We start from the raw sequence: 15,834 nt of genomic DNA, 5'->3' as shown, positions 1-15,834 counted from the left end.
GAGGGTTTTAAAAAGTACTCTAAAGATTTTTGGTTAACCTTGTAACTAAGGGACTCTTCTCCCCTAATAACCTTTTTTTGAAACAAGGAGAATCTAAAGAGGCACAAATAATTAATTGTTTCTTTTTCATTCAAACCTTGTTTGATTGTGAGATGACAAAACAATCAATTGGTAGCATGATCCACTTTGCCACAATGATTACAAACAATAAAACTTTCATAAACTAGCCATGTTAGTCTATTGCATTCAAAACTATTTACAACTAGCCATGTAGCCATGTTAATTACATTCAAAACTATGTAACTACCAACTTAATGCCTATGAAGAATTGTTAAATTTTCTATGAGAGATGTGAGCGTAATATTTGGTTTTACATGCTCTATTCCATTAACTCCATTTCTTACCTTTGAGCTCTTTTTTGTTGAGATGTTCTCAAATTTTATCTGTTAACATTGATGAAAAAACAAATGAGTGTGGAAAAATGTTTTCATATATTTACACCTTCCTTACCAACTACATTTGTATTTCATCTTCTAATGGTGCATGCATGATCACATTACATTTTTGGCACTTTGAAGCACTTGACAAACCTATATTCCATGGATTGTTTACCCTATCATCCTCATACGAAACCAATGGCTTCTCCTCAAATATAAGCCCCTAATTATTTATTTGGATGTTTGTTATATATTAATTTATACTAGTTTCTATTAAGCGATGTAAATTGTTTTGCAGTCTATAAAATTCATCTTGTTTTGTAGTTTATGTTCATGTTGATGTTGATTCTATGTTTTTGCTGTAATAAATGCAATTACAATTGCTCATTGGCCACAATACTCATAACAAGGAGTCCAATTCATCAGCGAAGACATCCTTTTGAAATATGAATGTAGTGAACTCTATCATATACATAACCATAATGATTATAAGATATCGATTGAAAAATAGTCAATGAATATGGTTTCTAATTGATTATAAGTAATGAATTTTTAATTACCTTAAAATTCCATTACTCTTTAATTTTTTTCATTTTTATAAACTTTACATAACCAAAATTTCTTTCATTTTTATAAACTTTACATAACCAAAATTTCTTTCATTTTTATAAACTTTACATAACCAAAATTTTTAATTAAAATTGATATGAATTTACTTCGTATATCCTTTATTTCTCCTACTTCTACATATTTTATATAAATTAAAGAGTCTCCTAACTATAACTAAAGAATATAGATGATAACAAATCAACACTAAAGTGCTAATTAAGACGGTAAGAAATATTTAATTGAAAAGGGGTGTTTAAAAAAAATTAAATTAAATTGACAAGGGCAGGTGGCTGCCTATGAAAATGCCACGTAGACGGTTTAGTTCGGCCAAAATGTTTTGGCGGGAATGTTTTCGACCGTAATGTTCAAATTATTTTAAAACCCTAGTTTAAAATTTTCTTCGCTCTGTGCAGAGGCGCGCGATTGTTAAACCCTATTTATAAACAATTTCGCGCGACGGTAAACCCCTAATTTGTACCCTTGCTTGAGCATGCGCGATTGCTTCAGGTTCGTGACCTTTTTTCGAACAAGATTGTTTCTTGATATGGAATTTCTATTTTGAGGTACACTCCTATAAACTTTCTTCGAATACGATTATTTTTTTATATGAAATTCGTATGAACTCTCTTCGAATGCCATTATTTTTTGATATGAGATTCTGATGAACGCTCTTCGAATAAGATTATTTTTTGATATGAAATTCTGATGAACGCTCTTCGAATAAGATTATTTTTTGATATGAAATTCTGATGAACTCTCTTCGAAAAAGATTTTTTTTTGATATGAAATTTCTATTCTGAGATGCATGCCTATGAGCTATCCTTTGATATTTCTAGATTTGAATTTAAGCCATGTCTGAGACAGTAAGCGCGTTCTGTAAACTGTATTTCATTATTTTATTTTATGTTTCAAAACCTTCCATAGTTTTAATAAGCGCGTTCTGTAAACCTGCATGCGATTCTTACCCCCGTCGTGCAAATGATACCGTAAAGTTCATTATTTTAATTATTTTTAGGTGATCTGAAAAAACATTTTCAACATGTGGAGATATTATCCTTCCTTCTCAAAGTATATAGCTAGGTACTACGACTATAGCACATTTGAAGGAATATTGGTTATGACATGATTAATTTAATATTAAAGTTATGAGATTTCCACAACTAATGTTATATTCTTATGAAGTTTTCTAGATTCGATTATGTGTATTTTTTTCCCATCAACGTTTCCAATCACATTCTGTGATTCATAATCTGATGATGAATCAGGGAGTGTCACAGAGTGTGATTCGAAACGTTGATGGGAAAAAAATACACACAATCGAATCCAGAAAACTTCATAAAAATAATTTATTATTGCTTATTTATTTTCTTGATTTGACGGCTTAAATCACACGCACTAAGCTTTGATTTATAGACTTAAAAGTGTTAAACACTCAGAATTGACTGACATTCTTTAGACTTAATATGTTGCTTAGTGTGTGTGATTTAAGATTGACCCTTGATTGAGCTTAATCCAAATATCATCTATTGGCTTTACTTTCATGACTTAGTAGATTTACATTGAATATCAACTATCTACCACATTGCTTATGACTTGACATTTCTTCACACATGAATGATATGTTAAGTTTACATTTGAGTTTATTAAGCCTCATTAGGGTGATACATTTGATGATGAGTTTGAAAATTATTGTCATAAAACTCAATAATATTTTTAGTATTTCTCTTCACATTGATAATTATCTTTGCTTTTTTCATAATGAATGCATTTCTTATTAAGAAATCTAATATGTACTCATTTAATCTATAATTTTAAAAAGATAATTAGTCCATTAGGAGAAATTATTTAGAATGATAGGATAGTTATATAGTTAACTTATAGCATTTAGACATAATATTTAGATCGGAAGAAAAAATCTAAAACTAGTGATGGTTATTTATGTTTCATATTTAGGTTCTTCTTGTCCGTAGTCTAGGTTTAGTTTGTGGTGCTAGATTACTACTAGGTTTTGTTCCTTTTTGGTAGTACGCATCTTGGTCTTGAGTCCTCACTCCTCGTGAGCCCTTTCTTTTTTATGTAGTTATGTAATGGTTCAGGCCCTCTCCCTATTTAACCTATTCAAAACATAATGGAAAAGAAGAACCTAGGTTAAGCAGCTATTTCATAAACAAATTTTGACAACCCAGGTTTACAAAAATTATTCTTTCATTATAGAAATTATTTCGGCTCTTGAGACTTAGAAGAGTGGGATAGTGTATATGATGTACTAGAAGATCTATATTGGTTAATAATGTGATGGTTTCCTATGTTTAGTGTGATGGTAAGTTGTGGGTTATTGTTCTTGTCATCAAGTTTCAAACTTTGCTAGGGTGTTAAAACTGAGTATTTATATCAAGGATGAGGTAATCTATTTGTGACCTCACCGATCTATAATTTTAGGTCAAAAGTGTTTACTCTTTTTTTAATTAAAAAAAGAACAAGTTGTGGAGAACATCAATCAAAATATATTTTCCTTAGGTTAAAACATTTACCTACATTTGTATCAATGAAAAAAATTATATAATTAAGAAAAAAAGGCACAATTAAAGCAATAATTTGAAATATTGATTTGTAATTGATTTTTTTTAATTGGCATGAATTGGATGAAATTGAAAAAATATGCATATGAGTGTTTTTTTATCCAATTTTGTATTTGTATTTATATTTGTTTATATTAAATTTAATTTAGTTTCAAAATTAATTATAATTTTTTTGTTTTAATTATGCAGATATTTAACATGGCTGATCAAACTTCTTCTAATCAGTCTAATCATGCGTGTAGAAGTAATTTGTATTCTGAAACCATTCAAAGATTAGATAAAGCATTGCATTGTTTAGACCAAACTATACATAATACCCCAAATCAATCAAATAGAGATAGGTTGGTCAGTATCCGAGACGAGATTACCCGTATGATTGAGATCGTTCGGTCATACAACCCTTATTGTGATATTGGCATTCAACAATTTTATGCATCACTTTCTACAAGTGTTACAGGCAATGAGAAATGGTCATCCATTAGTAGTAAGGTTTCACTGGGCATGGTTCATAGCATGTTTCCATTTTATATGGGACGAGATAGAGTACGAGCCTATTTGGTCACTAGATGTACAGATCCAATTGTGGGTCCACTAATTTATTCCAGATGGTTGGCAGCTCATCATAGATGGCCTCATAACGATGAGTTGCCATTATATTTTTGTAAGCAATTATATGCTGAGGTTCATTTACATTTAGATGTTGATTATACATCTATTCCTAGACATGCTGGACATGGGAAAGGGAGGTTAGCTGACAAAGCTCAGTATAGACGACAAGATTTACCACCACCCATAGATAAAAGGAAATTAGTTGGCCCAAACCTTTTGTTTCTTCTAAAGCATTTGAAATTTGGAGAAACTACAGAATCAACACACACCCCATCTAGTTGTGGCATTTTCAAGAGTATAGCCACTATTGCCAATCAGGTTGATCAGTTAACATCTGACACTCTCAGTAGATATACATTGCATCATCAGTTTAGTGTTCCTCCCACTGAGGCCACATCAAATAACTATGATCCTTCCATTCGTGCTAATATAGTATCACCACATGATGTGGCACAAATGACAGGAGTGGATGAATTGCGTAGGTTATATATATGTCTCTCTCGTGATCTAATAGATGCATATCGGTTCATCAGTGAAGAGTTTGGGATCCCACTTGATGCTGTGAAAACACATATCAGACGCTATTCCGATAGGCAAAGGGGCCTTGGTCAAGCAACTACACAGTGTTCAAGGGGACATGAAGATGTTCAAGTTGATTCCATAGCACCACCTAAGCATGTTTCTGATCAGGTTTAGGCTGAAATTGAGGTAATATTTATGAGAAATTCATATTTTACATTTTATAATTTTCAAGTATATCAACATAAAATGAATCAGATGTGAATTGACTCTTGATTGAAATCTTATGTATCAGGTGGCTGATGGCGTTTTGTAGAGTGTAGGCTTTCAAAATTTGAAGTATGCACAGTTTTAAGTACACAGTTTTGTGTCAGGTAATATTTTAACATAAACAAGTAATATTTTAATATGTAAACATGTTCAAATAATAGATCTCTACCACAACTTTTCTAACTTTACATGCATGTGTACATTAGGTTCTAGTATCAAAGTTGCGGTTGGTGCAGATGTATAAGAAATAGAAATGGAAGGTTATTTTTTGAAATGCCTGTGTATGTCATTTTTTGAAATACCTGTGTATGAGAGTTCCCTGATGTCGGTAGCTAAGTTGTGGGGGCGCTTGGCTCTCTTCCTGATACTCTCACTAGATGTAACAACACTAGTTAATTCTATTTGTTTTTATATCTGATACAAGTGTTTATGGAGTCGGCAATAGAAAAGTGGGTTTTAGAACAGCTTCCTTGAAAATCCAGTAGTGCATGTTTTGAGGCAAAACTTGTGTCATATGCATTGACATTCATTATAAATTGCAATTGCTTTTTTTCAAGTAGAAATTAATCTAATGTTTGGTTGCTTTATTATTTATACCACTAAAATGCTAGAGACGAGGCATAGTTTGGTCAAGTGATGTAACATATGGATTTGCTATTATTCTTTTAACATTTCTCATATGATCTATAACATAAAGAAAAAATAAAGAAATTGTTTCAATCCTTTCATTAAATGCTGAAAGCATAATGAAGGTTATAACTCTGTAAGAGGAAGTTACCAAATCAAGCCAGAATTTTGTTTGATGGCTAGGGAGGGCCGCTTCCGACTCCGACACCCGCATTTCCCATTTCAATTCGTAGGGGCGGGGCCTAGCAACTTCAATCCCTCCGTTGAAGCGAGCAACTGAAATCCAACGGTTCAATCATCCCGGAAAACAAATCCGTTTTGCAGTTACTATGAACCAGACATATCACGCTCAGAAAGGGACCAGGTTGGTTACCCGATAGAACGATCCAGAAATAAACCATACACTCACTAAACAGAGGAGGTAGAAAGATTGCTTATTTTTGCGCCACACTGAGTAAGCACTGCGATAGATAGATGGGAAAATATGATTGTGTTTCAACATTTACATGAGAGTTTTGGGAGTGCAAATGTTAACATAAATTTGATTTCTGAAAGAGAGTTAAACATTTTATTAATATGAGTGAGTGGGCCGTCTTGTTTCCTCACCTCCTTTTTCAGTCCCATGAAGTGTTGTAGCTACTATTTCCACTTAGCTTTTCCTTGGGGACAGAGATGCTACTGTAGTGGCCTTTGTTCAAAAGTCTATTGAGTTTCGAGTGCCTTTCCCGTTGGGAATGTGAAAGTGTTTCTTCTTGTGCTGGTGGTCGGTGTTCCTATGCTAACATTGTGGGGGCTTTGGGGTTCCCTGCCCTTTAAGCAAGAATTTTCAGTCTATCCCTTGTGCTAAATCTTTTTTGAGGGTGATTTAGGGTCAAGATATGATTGAAAAAGAAAAAAATTTATTAGTAGAAGTTTGGTTTTCGGATTCAACAATTTTTTATTATTTTTTTTTTCATAAATGGATTTTGAATTTTTTGAGGCATATCGTTGTGGGTAAGATCGATTTCCTCTTTTGCAGTAGGGGTTTCTTCACCATGTCATTTCATTTGGCAAAGGATAGGTATCTAGTGCTTGATGGTACTATTGTGGATGTCAAGAGAGCACTATCTTTTCGTCAAGCTTTGGACTCCATCCTTCAACCCTTTTTTAAAATCACTCAATGTAACATTGGTGTGGGTTCTCATTCTACATTTTCATCTTTAGTTTCTTGGGAAGATTCTTATTAAAAGCTAATTGACAACTTTATAACATCGTAAATTACACTCCATTCATTACGCATCATAAATTGTACTGCTTTCATTATGGAGTCCAATTTCATACTCTCCTAGCATTCTAATTTTCCCATTTCTCTATGCATTATAGAATCTATTGCATTAAATTAAATTAATTCAATACTATGAATCCTATTTCAATTTAATACATCAACAAGTGCTTTATTATTTGAGCCCTTATTTAAAGTGCACCCTTTATGTTATTTCATTTCAAGCTTATATGGGTCCTATGCCTTTTTAAAGTTCAATGCACTTTTTCCCATACTTAAGCGTCATAACTTTTCATATAAATTATAGTTATCAAATCAAGATCCTATAATATCAGGACCCTAAAATGTGGGCCTACTTTGTTTGGACAGTGCTTCCTACCATCTTTGTTGAATGTTTTTTGGCAAAAATTTTGGGAGGATAAAGAGTCAATCTTGCCATTTCTAGAACTCTCTTCAATTAAAAAAAAATGATTATTTTAAGCTAGCCAAAAGGTGATTTTATTTTGAAATCCCTATATAAGACATCACCCCTAATTCATTTCATCATCTTATCATTATGCTATCATTCCAATTCAAGAGCAATTATTCTTCTCCAATAGTAGATCTAAGTCTAAGGGAAAAAAGCCACAACAAGGCATCTTCAATTATATTTTATGATGAATTTATGATGGATTTTATTATGACCTATCATGTTATTACACCATTACATGGAGAACTTATATTAAGAGTATTGCATCATCAATTGAAGGTATAATCATTTCAAAACAAACTTCTATTTCCTATTCATCATTTGTTTTAGGATTGAGCCCCAACCCAAGGTTAGACTAAGGAAAACCCCTATACTACCCCAAACACCATTTTTTCCTCTTATGTGTATATTTAGGCTTACAAATAGGTTATAGGTTCAAATAGAGTACACAAAAGTGTAGTTTAGACTAAGACAAGATCAATGGGACCCAATTCATTAGAAAAAGGAAGGACAATGATGCCTAGCCTATCCCTTGGGTAAAGGGCGCCTAGTGTAATTAATAAATAAAAATTGCATTAAATCTTCAAAAAAAGGAAACAAATCAAGAAAGAGAAATTAATTTGAAAAATAAATTGGAAATTATGAACACAAAAATTCAAAAAAGGAAAAAAATCGACTAAACTCAAGAAAAATAGAAAAAATCTGAGTTGCTAATTTGAACTCAATCTTATCTCTCCAAAATGGAATTAAATTGTCCAATCAAATCATTACACTTGGATTGTGCTTCCTTCAAATCAATCTCGATCATTCATTAAAGATCAATCCTAATCTTTGGTCTCCCTCTTGATTTTCCTATAAATTCAGGCTCTCATTCTTCAATCAGGATTTGAGAATTTTACATCGTTATTATGATAATATTGTGTTGCAGGTTATCGAGGAAATTTTGAAGAAGTTTTACATATTTAATTCATCGATCAACTCAGTTTTCATTTAGATTTCATTTAATCTTAGAATCATTTATATTTCTAGTTCATTAGCTTAGATTCATTTCTCTTATATAGATTCAATTTCTTGCATATAATCTAACTTACCTTCATTTAGAGCTTTGATCATTTAGCTTGATAATCTCATTTATCTTAATCAATTAATCTTGCATTCAAGCTTACATTTAATTATCAATCTTGCATCCACCTAGTTGCATGCATTTAAAAATCCTTCATTTGAGTGTAGCCTAGTCATTGGATAGCTTAGCAATCTGAGAACAATCCACACTCGCACTTTGTGGATGGCATTTTGTAGAGTGCATGATGAAGGTTATTACTTTGTAAGAAGAAGTTACCAAATCAAGAAAAAATTATGATTGTGCTTCAACATTTACATGAGAGTTTTGGTAGTACAAATATTAACATAAATTTGGTTTCTGAAAGAGAGTTAAACATTATTTTAATACGAGTGAATGGGCCGTCTTGTTTCCTCACCTCCTTTTTCAGTCCCATGAACTGTTGTGGCCTCTATTTCCACTTAGCTTTCCCTTGGGGATAGAGATGCTACTGTAGTGGCCTTTGTTCCAAAGTCTATGGAGATTCGAGTGCCTTTCTTGTTGGGAATGTGAAAGTTGTTTCTTCTTGTACTGGTGGTCAATGTTCCTATGCTAACATTGTGGGGGATTTTGGGGTATACTACCCTTTACGCAAGAATTTATAGCCTATCCCTTGTGCTAAATCTTTTTTGATGGTGATTTATGGTCAAGATATGATTGAAAATGAAATTTTTCTATTAGTAGAAGTTTGGTTTTTGGATTCAACAATTTTTTATTATTTTTTTTCATAAATGGATTTTGAATTTTTGAGGCATATCATTGTGGGTAAGATTGATTTCTTCTTTTATGGTAGGGGTTTCTTCATTGTGCCATTTCATTTGTCAAAGGATAAGAATATAGTGCTTGATAGTATTGTTGTGGATGTTGAGAGAGCACTATCTTTTTCGTCAAGCCTTGGACTCCATTCTTCAACCCTTTTTTAAAAATTATTCAATGTAACATTGTGTGGGATCTCATTCTACATCTTCCTCTCTAGTTTATTGGGAAGATTCTTGTTGTAAGCCAATTGACAACTCTATAGCATCGTAAATTATAGTCCTTTCATTGCGCGTCATAAATTGTACTACTTTCATTATGGAGTCCAATTTCATACTCTTCTAATACTTATTCTAATTTCCCCATTCCTCTATGCATTATAGGACTTGTTATTACATTAAATTAAATTAATTTAATATTATGAGTCCTATTTCAATTTAATGCATCAACACTTTATTATTTGAGCCCTTATTTAAAGTGCACCCTTTATCTTATTTCATTTTAAGCTTATATGGGTCTTATACCATTTTAAAGTTCAATGCACTTTTTCCCACACTTAGCATCATAAAATTTCATATAAATTATAGTTATTAAATAAAGATCCTATAATATCAGGACCCTAAAATGTGGGACCCAATTTAGTAGAAAAAGGAAGGACAATGATGCCTAGCACCACTGTCCCCTGGGTAAAGGGCGCCTAGCACTATTTTCCTCCAGGAAAAGGGCACCTAACACCATTCTCCCCTAGTACAAGGGAACCTATTGTCACTATCACCTAGGGGAAGGGTGCCTAGCACCATTATCTAGGTGATTTAGCCTGAAATTTGACCAAAAAAAATGTTAGGAGCTCTTGAGGTCAGTTTGGTACTTTTTCTGCATTCAAACACCTATCTAGACAAGGGCACATAGCATTAGTGTCCACACCAACTCAAATTTTAGACATAGGTTCCTCTCTACATCCCTCTTTTAGATCTAGGTTTGTTCTCAAATTGTCAGTTTTGCATTTATCTATTTATGTTGTTCATGAACATTTTTATATCGTTAGCCCTAGTTCTTTGCATATAAGCTATCAATTCAAATCAACCAATAAGAGAATCAATCAATCAAGTGCTCAAATCTCACCAATAGGTCTAACATTGAGGTCAAATTGGTTATTATCTAATATAATTGATGGGATCAATTTTGACTCTTGGTTTGTGTTTTTTACTAGTGAGTCCCTATTCTCATACATTACAGTTTGGTGAACCCAAATCTTCTTACACTTGCATATTTCCAATTTTTAGTTTTAGATCTGATTTTTGCATGGAATTCTCAGATTTAGATGTATTCATTGTTTATATAATTGCATTACTAAAAAACATAAAAGTTTCATACTGCTATCTTTTTTGTCATACATTTTGCATATGAAAAAGAAAAAAAAATGATTGTGTTTCCATTTAAAGTTAGTTTCATGATGGAAATATTTTATAGATGTGATAGTGTCTTAGACTCCCTTATATCATTTTATCCCTCTCCTAAGAATCCTCCTACCCATACGGAATTTTTTCTGCAAGAAGAGATTATTAAAACACTTTTAAACTCTCCTTCCTAAGGATGAAGTTTTGAAGAATGACATTGAACTTGAACTCCTAAAATGAACCTCTCCCATGAAGATACCTTAGAGCAAGTGGATGATATCATAAAAACCCTCCTTAATGTCACTTTAACTTCCATACATGGTATCTCTCATTGAAGTGAAGCATTAATGGATATTTCCAATCCTTCCCCCAAAGTTTTCCCTACCCACAAAGATACCTTGGTGCAAGAGGATAAAATCATTAGCACTTCCTTGATGCTCTTCATGATAAATATTTAAGAAAAAGAGAGCCTAATAAAGTCAACATTCTATTCATGTTTATAGTTATTTTAAGCCTAAATTAATTCAATGTGTCACTCAATGTCAAAACCAACATGTGATTATTGCTAAGAAACCAAATAAACCTCCTAATTATTTCTTAAGAGTTGCAAAATACATGTGTAAAAAATGTGATATGGAAGAACAACTAGTCCAAAAATATGGTTATGAAATAGCTCACACATATGAAAAATTTAATCAAAAAGAAAGATTCTTATATGCTTCCCCCTTCTCAACATATCTTATTACTTCTTTTCCTCCTCATCTCCCACAACATGTTGGTAAGAAACTTGTGGAGTCAAAAATTATATACCCCTTTGCATTTCCACCTATGCTTTTGTAGTTGCTATAGTGTTCATTCCCTAGCATCTATTTAGGCTCCTTTCAGGCTTGTGTTAGTCTTTTCCCTCTCGGGATGCTCAGGACACATTTCCAGTAGCTGCCTTTTAAATGCCAATTTTACATTAGCTATGTTTCTCTCTTGTCACATGTCATTTTTGAACATGATTTGTTTAGACACTAGCATGTTGCACAGATGTCTACATGTTGTGCAAATTTCCTATGACATCTTAATGTTTATATGTTGATTCTGAGTGTTTTGATACTTGTCACTTGCCCAAGCCAATGGAAACAACTTGGAATCTTTTGAATTGACTCAACAACCCTGTTTTTTACTCCTATTCTCTCATTTAAATCTATATCTCTTTCATTCATGAAAACTCTCTTGGTTCTTTTACCATTCTTTGGTTTTCTCTTGTTTCTCACAACTTTCTCTTGCTCTCTCATTTTCTATAGCAATCTCTAGCCTACTGCAACAATCTATGCATCTCTCTTACTTTATCAAGCCTTGCTCGTAATATTTATCTATTAATCTTGTCTTTGAGCATCTTGGGGATTTATCACATTCATTATTTGTCAAATCATTTAACTTGTCTATTTACATTTTTATATATCCAACTATTATGGAGGTGGAAACAACAAAACAGGGATTTGATTGAGGCAAGTCCCCAAACATTCCCAAACATTTTTCCTCTTTTGTATGTGTATAGGTTTCTTGAAGGAATGCAACTGCATGAAATTTTGGTATATTTATTTTTTATTTATTTATTTTATTTATTCATACATAACAATGAAATCCACACAATCAAGGCTAATCCTAATCATTATGATGTTTTTCAAGATGAAGTAGGATGCATATCCCCCTTTATCACTATAGTTCATTCATCCATATCATTATGCTTTATTAGAAATGTCCACTAGACTTTACACCTTCCTTTAATGGATATAAGGCCCTCGATCCAAGTGTGAATCCTTGAAGGATCTGCATGTGTCATTTTTTCAAGATTCTTCTAATTTTATTTCAACCCCTTCTTCAAACACATGTCTTGAGAATGAGCTATCTCCTCTAGACAATTCAACAGTTATACTTGATTCTAAATATGGATTCAATTTACATGCTTTAGCATATATGCAACAAAGTATTGAGGCTCATGATAAATATATATCACAATTTTCCAAAGAAGGTTTAGGCTTCCAATCTTCCCATTTATCGACATTACCTCCCATTGTCTAACGCATATATATCTTCTTCTTACAAATTTTCATTGCAACAAGAGAATAATTTGTATAAGGTTCTTAAACTCAACTTAATTACTCTCCCTTTGAAAAATCAAAGAAATAACTTTAAAAAAAATCAACACGATCCTTTGTTTTTCAAATATCATAAAAAATCCATGGTCATTCCACTAATGAATGTCATGACTTGGAAACTAAAATTCAACAAATTAATGTAATTGGTAACATTCAAATACTAGGTGACGATGAGTTATATCCAAATATTATTCCCTTCCTATTATGTTTCTCCTCATTATTTGACATTGATATCTTACCTTTTGGGGGCTCATTATCATTCATGATGGTACAATTTTAGGTGCAATCTTAATTGGGTAGTAACATAATAGCCTATTTTTTTCTTGTCTCAATTCTTGGGAGGTAAGACTAGTTTTTAAAAAACTTCATCCTTTCTAAGGATCCACTTTCCCTTTGTTAATTTCTATCTTTTATAGGGATCTCTTCTTTATTGTGGAGGTGCATATCCTTAGAAAGGATTCCCTCCCTCTTATTGGAAAAATTATTCTTGATGAGGAGTTTTTTCCTTGTCTTAGAGGTGTGTATCTTTGATTAAGACCTCTTTCTTGCTTTAAAGTGTGTGAATTTTATGAATGATCTCTCCTTAGTTTTGAAAGTGTGCAATACTTCACTAAGAATACATTTTTTAGTAGCAATAGAGAAGGTGTATATTCTTGTTCTCATTCCATCTCTTAATTTCAAATGTGTAATCTTTATCAAAGATCTCCTTATTTTTTAGAGATAGATATCTTTAGGAGAATATTTAATCCTCCTTTTATAATTATGGAAGCCTCAAAAGGATCCTTTTACACTTTTGGATAGATATCTCTTTTACAATTATCTCTTCCTTGCTAAAAGAAGTGAAGCCTATACAAAGATCTTTCTCCCTAGCTTGGAATGCATACCTTTTTTCTTAAAGGATATCTCCTTGGTGGTGAAGGTGTTTATCCTTTCTATGTTTTCTTTTGACCTTAAGATATCAACATAAGACTCTATTGACATATTTCGGGGGTGGGGTGGTGGGGGCATATATGCGATCTCCTTGTTGCTTATTTTATACTTCCATTTTTGGATTTTCAAATAGAGTGATTTTTTTGGTTATCCCTATTAAATATTTATCAACTATCATTTGTCTTATACGGGTTGTTACATTCTCGAAACTAGACCTGTCATCTTATATGAGATGTTCCATTCTTGAAACTAGACATTTTCCTAATAATATAGTTGCATTCTCAATTCTAGACACTTGTCTGATATGAGATACTTCATTTATAAAACTATACACCAACATGAATCACCTAACATAACACATCTTGTTGTCAAGTGGAATTCATATCTCTTTCTCTCTTCTCATATGGCTCATAATAAGTAAATCCTTACTAAACCTAGAATTCATATTTCTTCTTCTCCTCCTCTTAATTGGTGTGAATTCTTGTTATTTTCATAAGTTCATTTGTACTCTTGTAATAACATGATGAGAATTATATTACTCATTGAGACATTTTGATGTCGAGGTCTCTTCAACAAGTTGACTTGGAATGTTTTGTTTTAGTACTAACATTGTTTTCTTTATGTATATTTGAAGGTTTTTTGCATGGATTGATAGGATTATATGCTTGGGTGGCTCAATCATCCCTCAAACTTAGTATTGTCCTACCGCTATCTTTTCTTGATCTCAAAATATTTTTCTCTTCACTTCTACTTTACCATGAGTATGAGCATAAGTTCATAATTTGGTAAAGTGGGGGTTAAATGTAGCATAGTAAACTGTACTCCTTTTAATATGGAGCCCATTTTCACATCTCCTACCAATTATTATAGTTTTCCCATTCATCTATGCATTATAGGAACTTTTTAGTATTAAATTAATTTAGTTCAATATAATGAGTCGCATTTAACTTCAATGCATCAACACTTTATTATTTGGGTCCATATTTCAAGTTTTCCATTTATCTCATTTCATTTCAATCTTGAAGGGGTCATATGCCATTTTAAAGTTCTTTGCACTTTTTCTTGAACTTAATCATCATAAATTTTCATATCAATTATAGTTTTTAAATATAGTTCCTATAATCTTTCAATCCTAAAAGTTTGGTCCTATTTTGTCAGCACAATATTGCCTGGAATCTCTATCCAACATTTTTGGCTAATATTTTGGGAGATTAAACAATTGGTCTTAACATTTCAAGAACAGTCTTGAATGAAAAAAAATATTATTTTAACTTGTCCGAAATGCGATTTTATTTTGAGATCCCTATATAAGACATCGCCCTTAATTCATTTCATCATCTTGTCATCATGCTATCACTCCAATTCAAGAGAAATTATTGTTCTCCAAGAGTGTATCTGAGTCTAAGGAGAAACAAGCTACAATAGGGAATCTTCAATTATATTTTCATGATGAATAATTTATGATGGATTTTATTATGATGTATCATGTTATTGCATAAAAACATAGAAAAATTATCCCGAAATCATTTCATTATTAAATTGATGGTATAATCATTTCAATTCAAACTTCTATTTCCTATTCACAATTTTCTTTATGGTTAATTAACAACCTACGGTTTGACCAAGGAAAACACTTATATAGCTCTAAGAACATTTCTTTATAGATTCTTATGTGTAGATCCAAGCTCAAAAATAAGTTAGATATTTAGATACAGTATACAAGAGTGTAATTTAGACTGAGATGGAATCAGTGGTACCTAGTTAGGTAGATAAAGGAAGGATAATGATTTGTAGCTCCATTTTCCTCTAGTACAAGGGTGCCTAGTACAATTATCTAGGCTATTTAGCCAAAATTTGACCAAACATAAGGTTAGGATCTCGTGATGTTAGTTTGGTACATGTTTTACATCTGAACACCTATCTAGACAAGGGCACCTAGCATTAGTTTCCACCTATTTTCAACTCAGATTTTAGATGTAGGTTCCTCTCTCCATCTCCTCTTCATTTATGGGTATGTTCTCTAATTATTTGTTCTAAATTTATGTATTTATGTTGTCCATGGTCAATATTACAACATTAGACCTAGTTCTTTGCATTCAACTTATAAATTTAAATCAATCAATTA

General features: G+C 32.2%; 1 protein-coding gene across 1 annotated transcript; it reads left to right on the top strand.

The window, feature by feature from the left end:
- The first annotated feature begins 1,493 nt into the window (after positions 1 to 1,493).
- LOC131043295 (uncharacterized) lies at positions 1,494 to 5,500 on the top strand. The gene is made up of 4 exons (XM_057976489.2): positions 1,494 to 1,609; positions 3,815 to 4,942; positions 5,049 to 5,127; positions 5,230 to 5,500. Exon 2 carries the CDS (start codon positions 3,824 to 3,826, stop codon positions 4,928 to 4,930), a length of 1,107 nt encoding a protein of 368 aa, XP_057832472.2. The 5' UTR covers positions 1,494 to 1,609; positions 3,815 to 3,823; the 3' UTR covers positions 4,931 to 4,942; positions 5,049 to 5,127; positions 5,230 to 5,500.
- Positions 5,501 to 15,834: the final 10,334 nt, after the last annotated feature.

The sequence above is a fragment of the Cryptomeria japonica genome, chromosome 5 (genome assembly GCF_030272615.1).
Source record: "Cryptomeria japonica chromosome 5, Sugi_1.0, whole genome shotgun sequence".
Classification (NCBI taxonomy): Eukaryota; Viridiplantae; Streptophyta; class Pinopsida; order Cupressales; family Cupressaceae; genus Cryptomeria; species Cryptomeria japonica.
The sequence above is the reverse complement of the archived record's forward strand: the minus strand, read 5'-3'. Positions and strand labels throughout refer to the sequence as shown.

Bases quoted from the DNA above. Each gene is read 5' to 3' on its own strand.
- LOC131043295 (XM_057976489.2), top strand. From the start codon at position 3,824: ATGGCTGATCAAACTTCTTCTAATCAGTCTAATCATGCGTGTAGAAGT.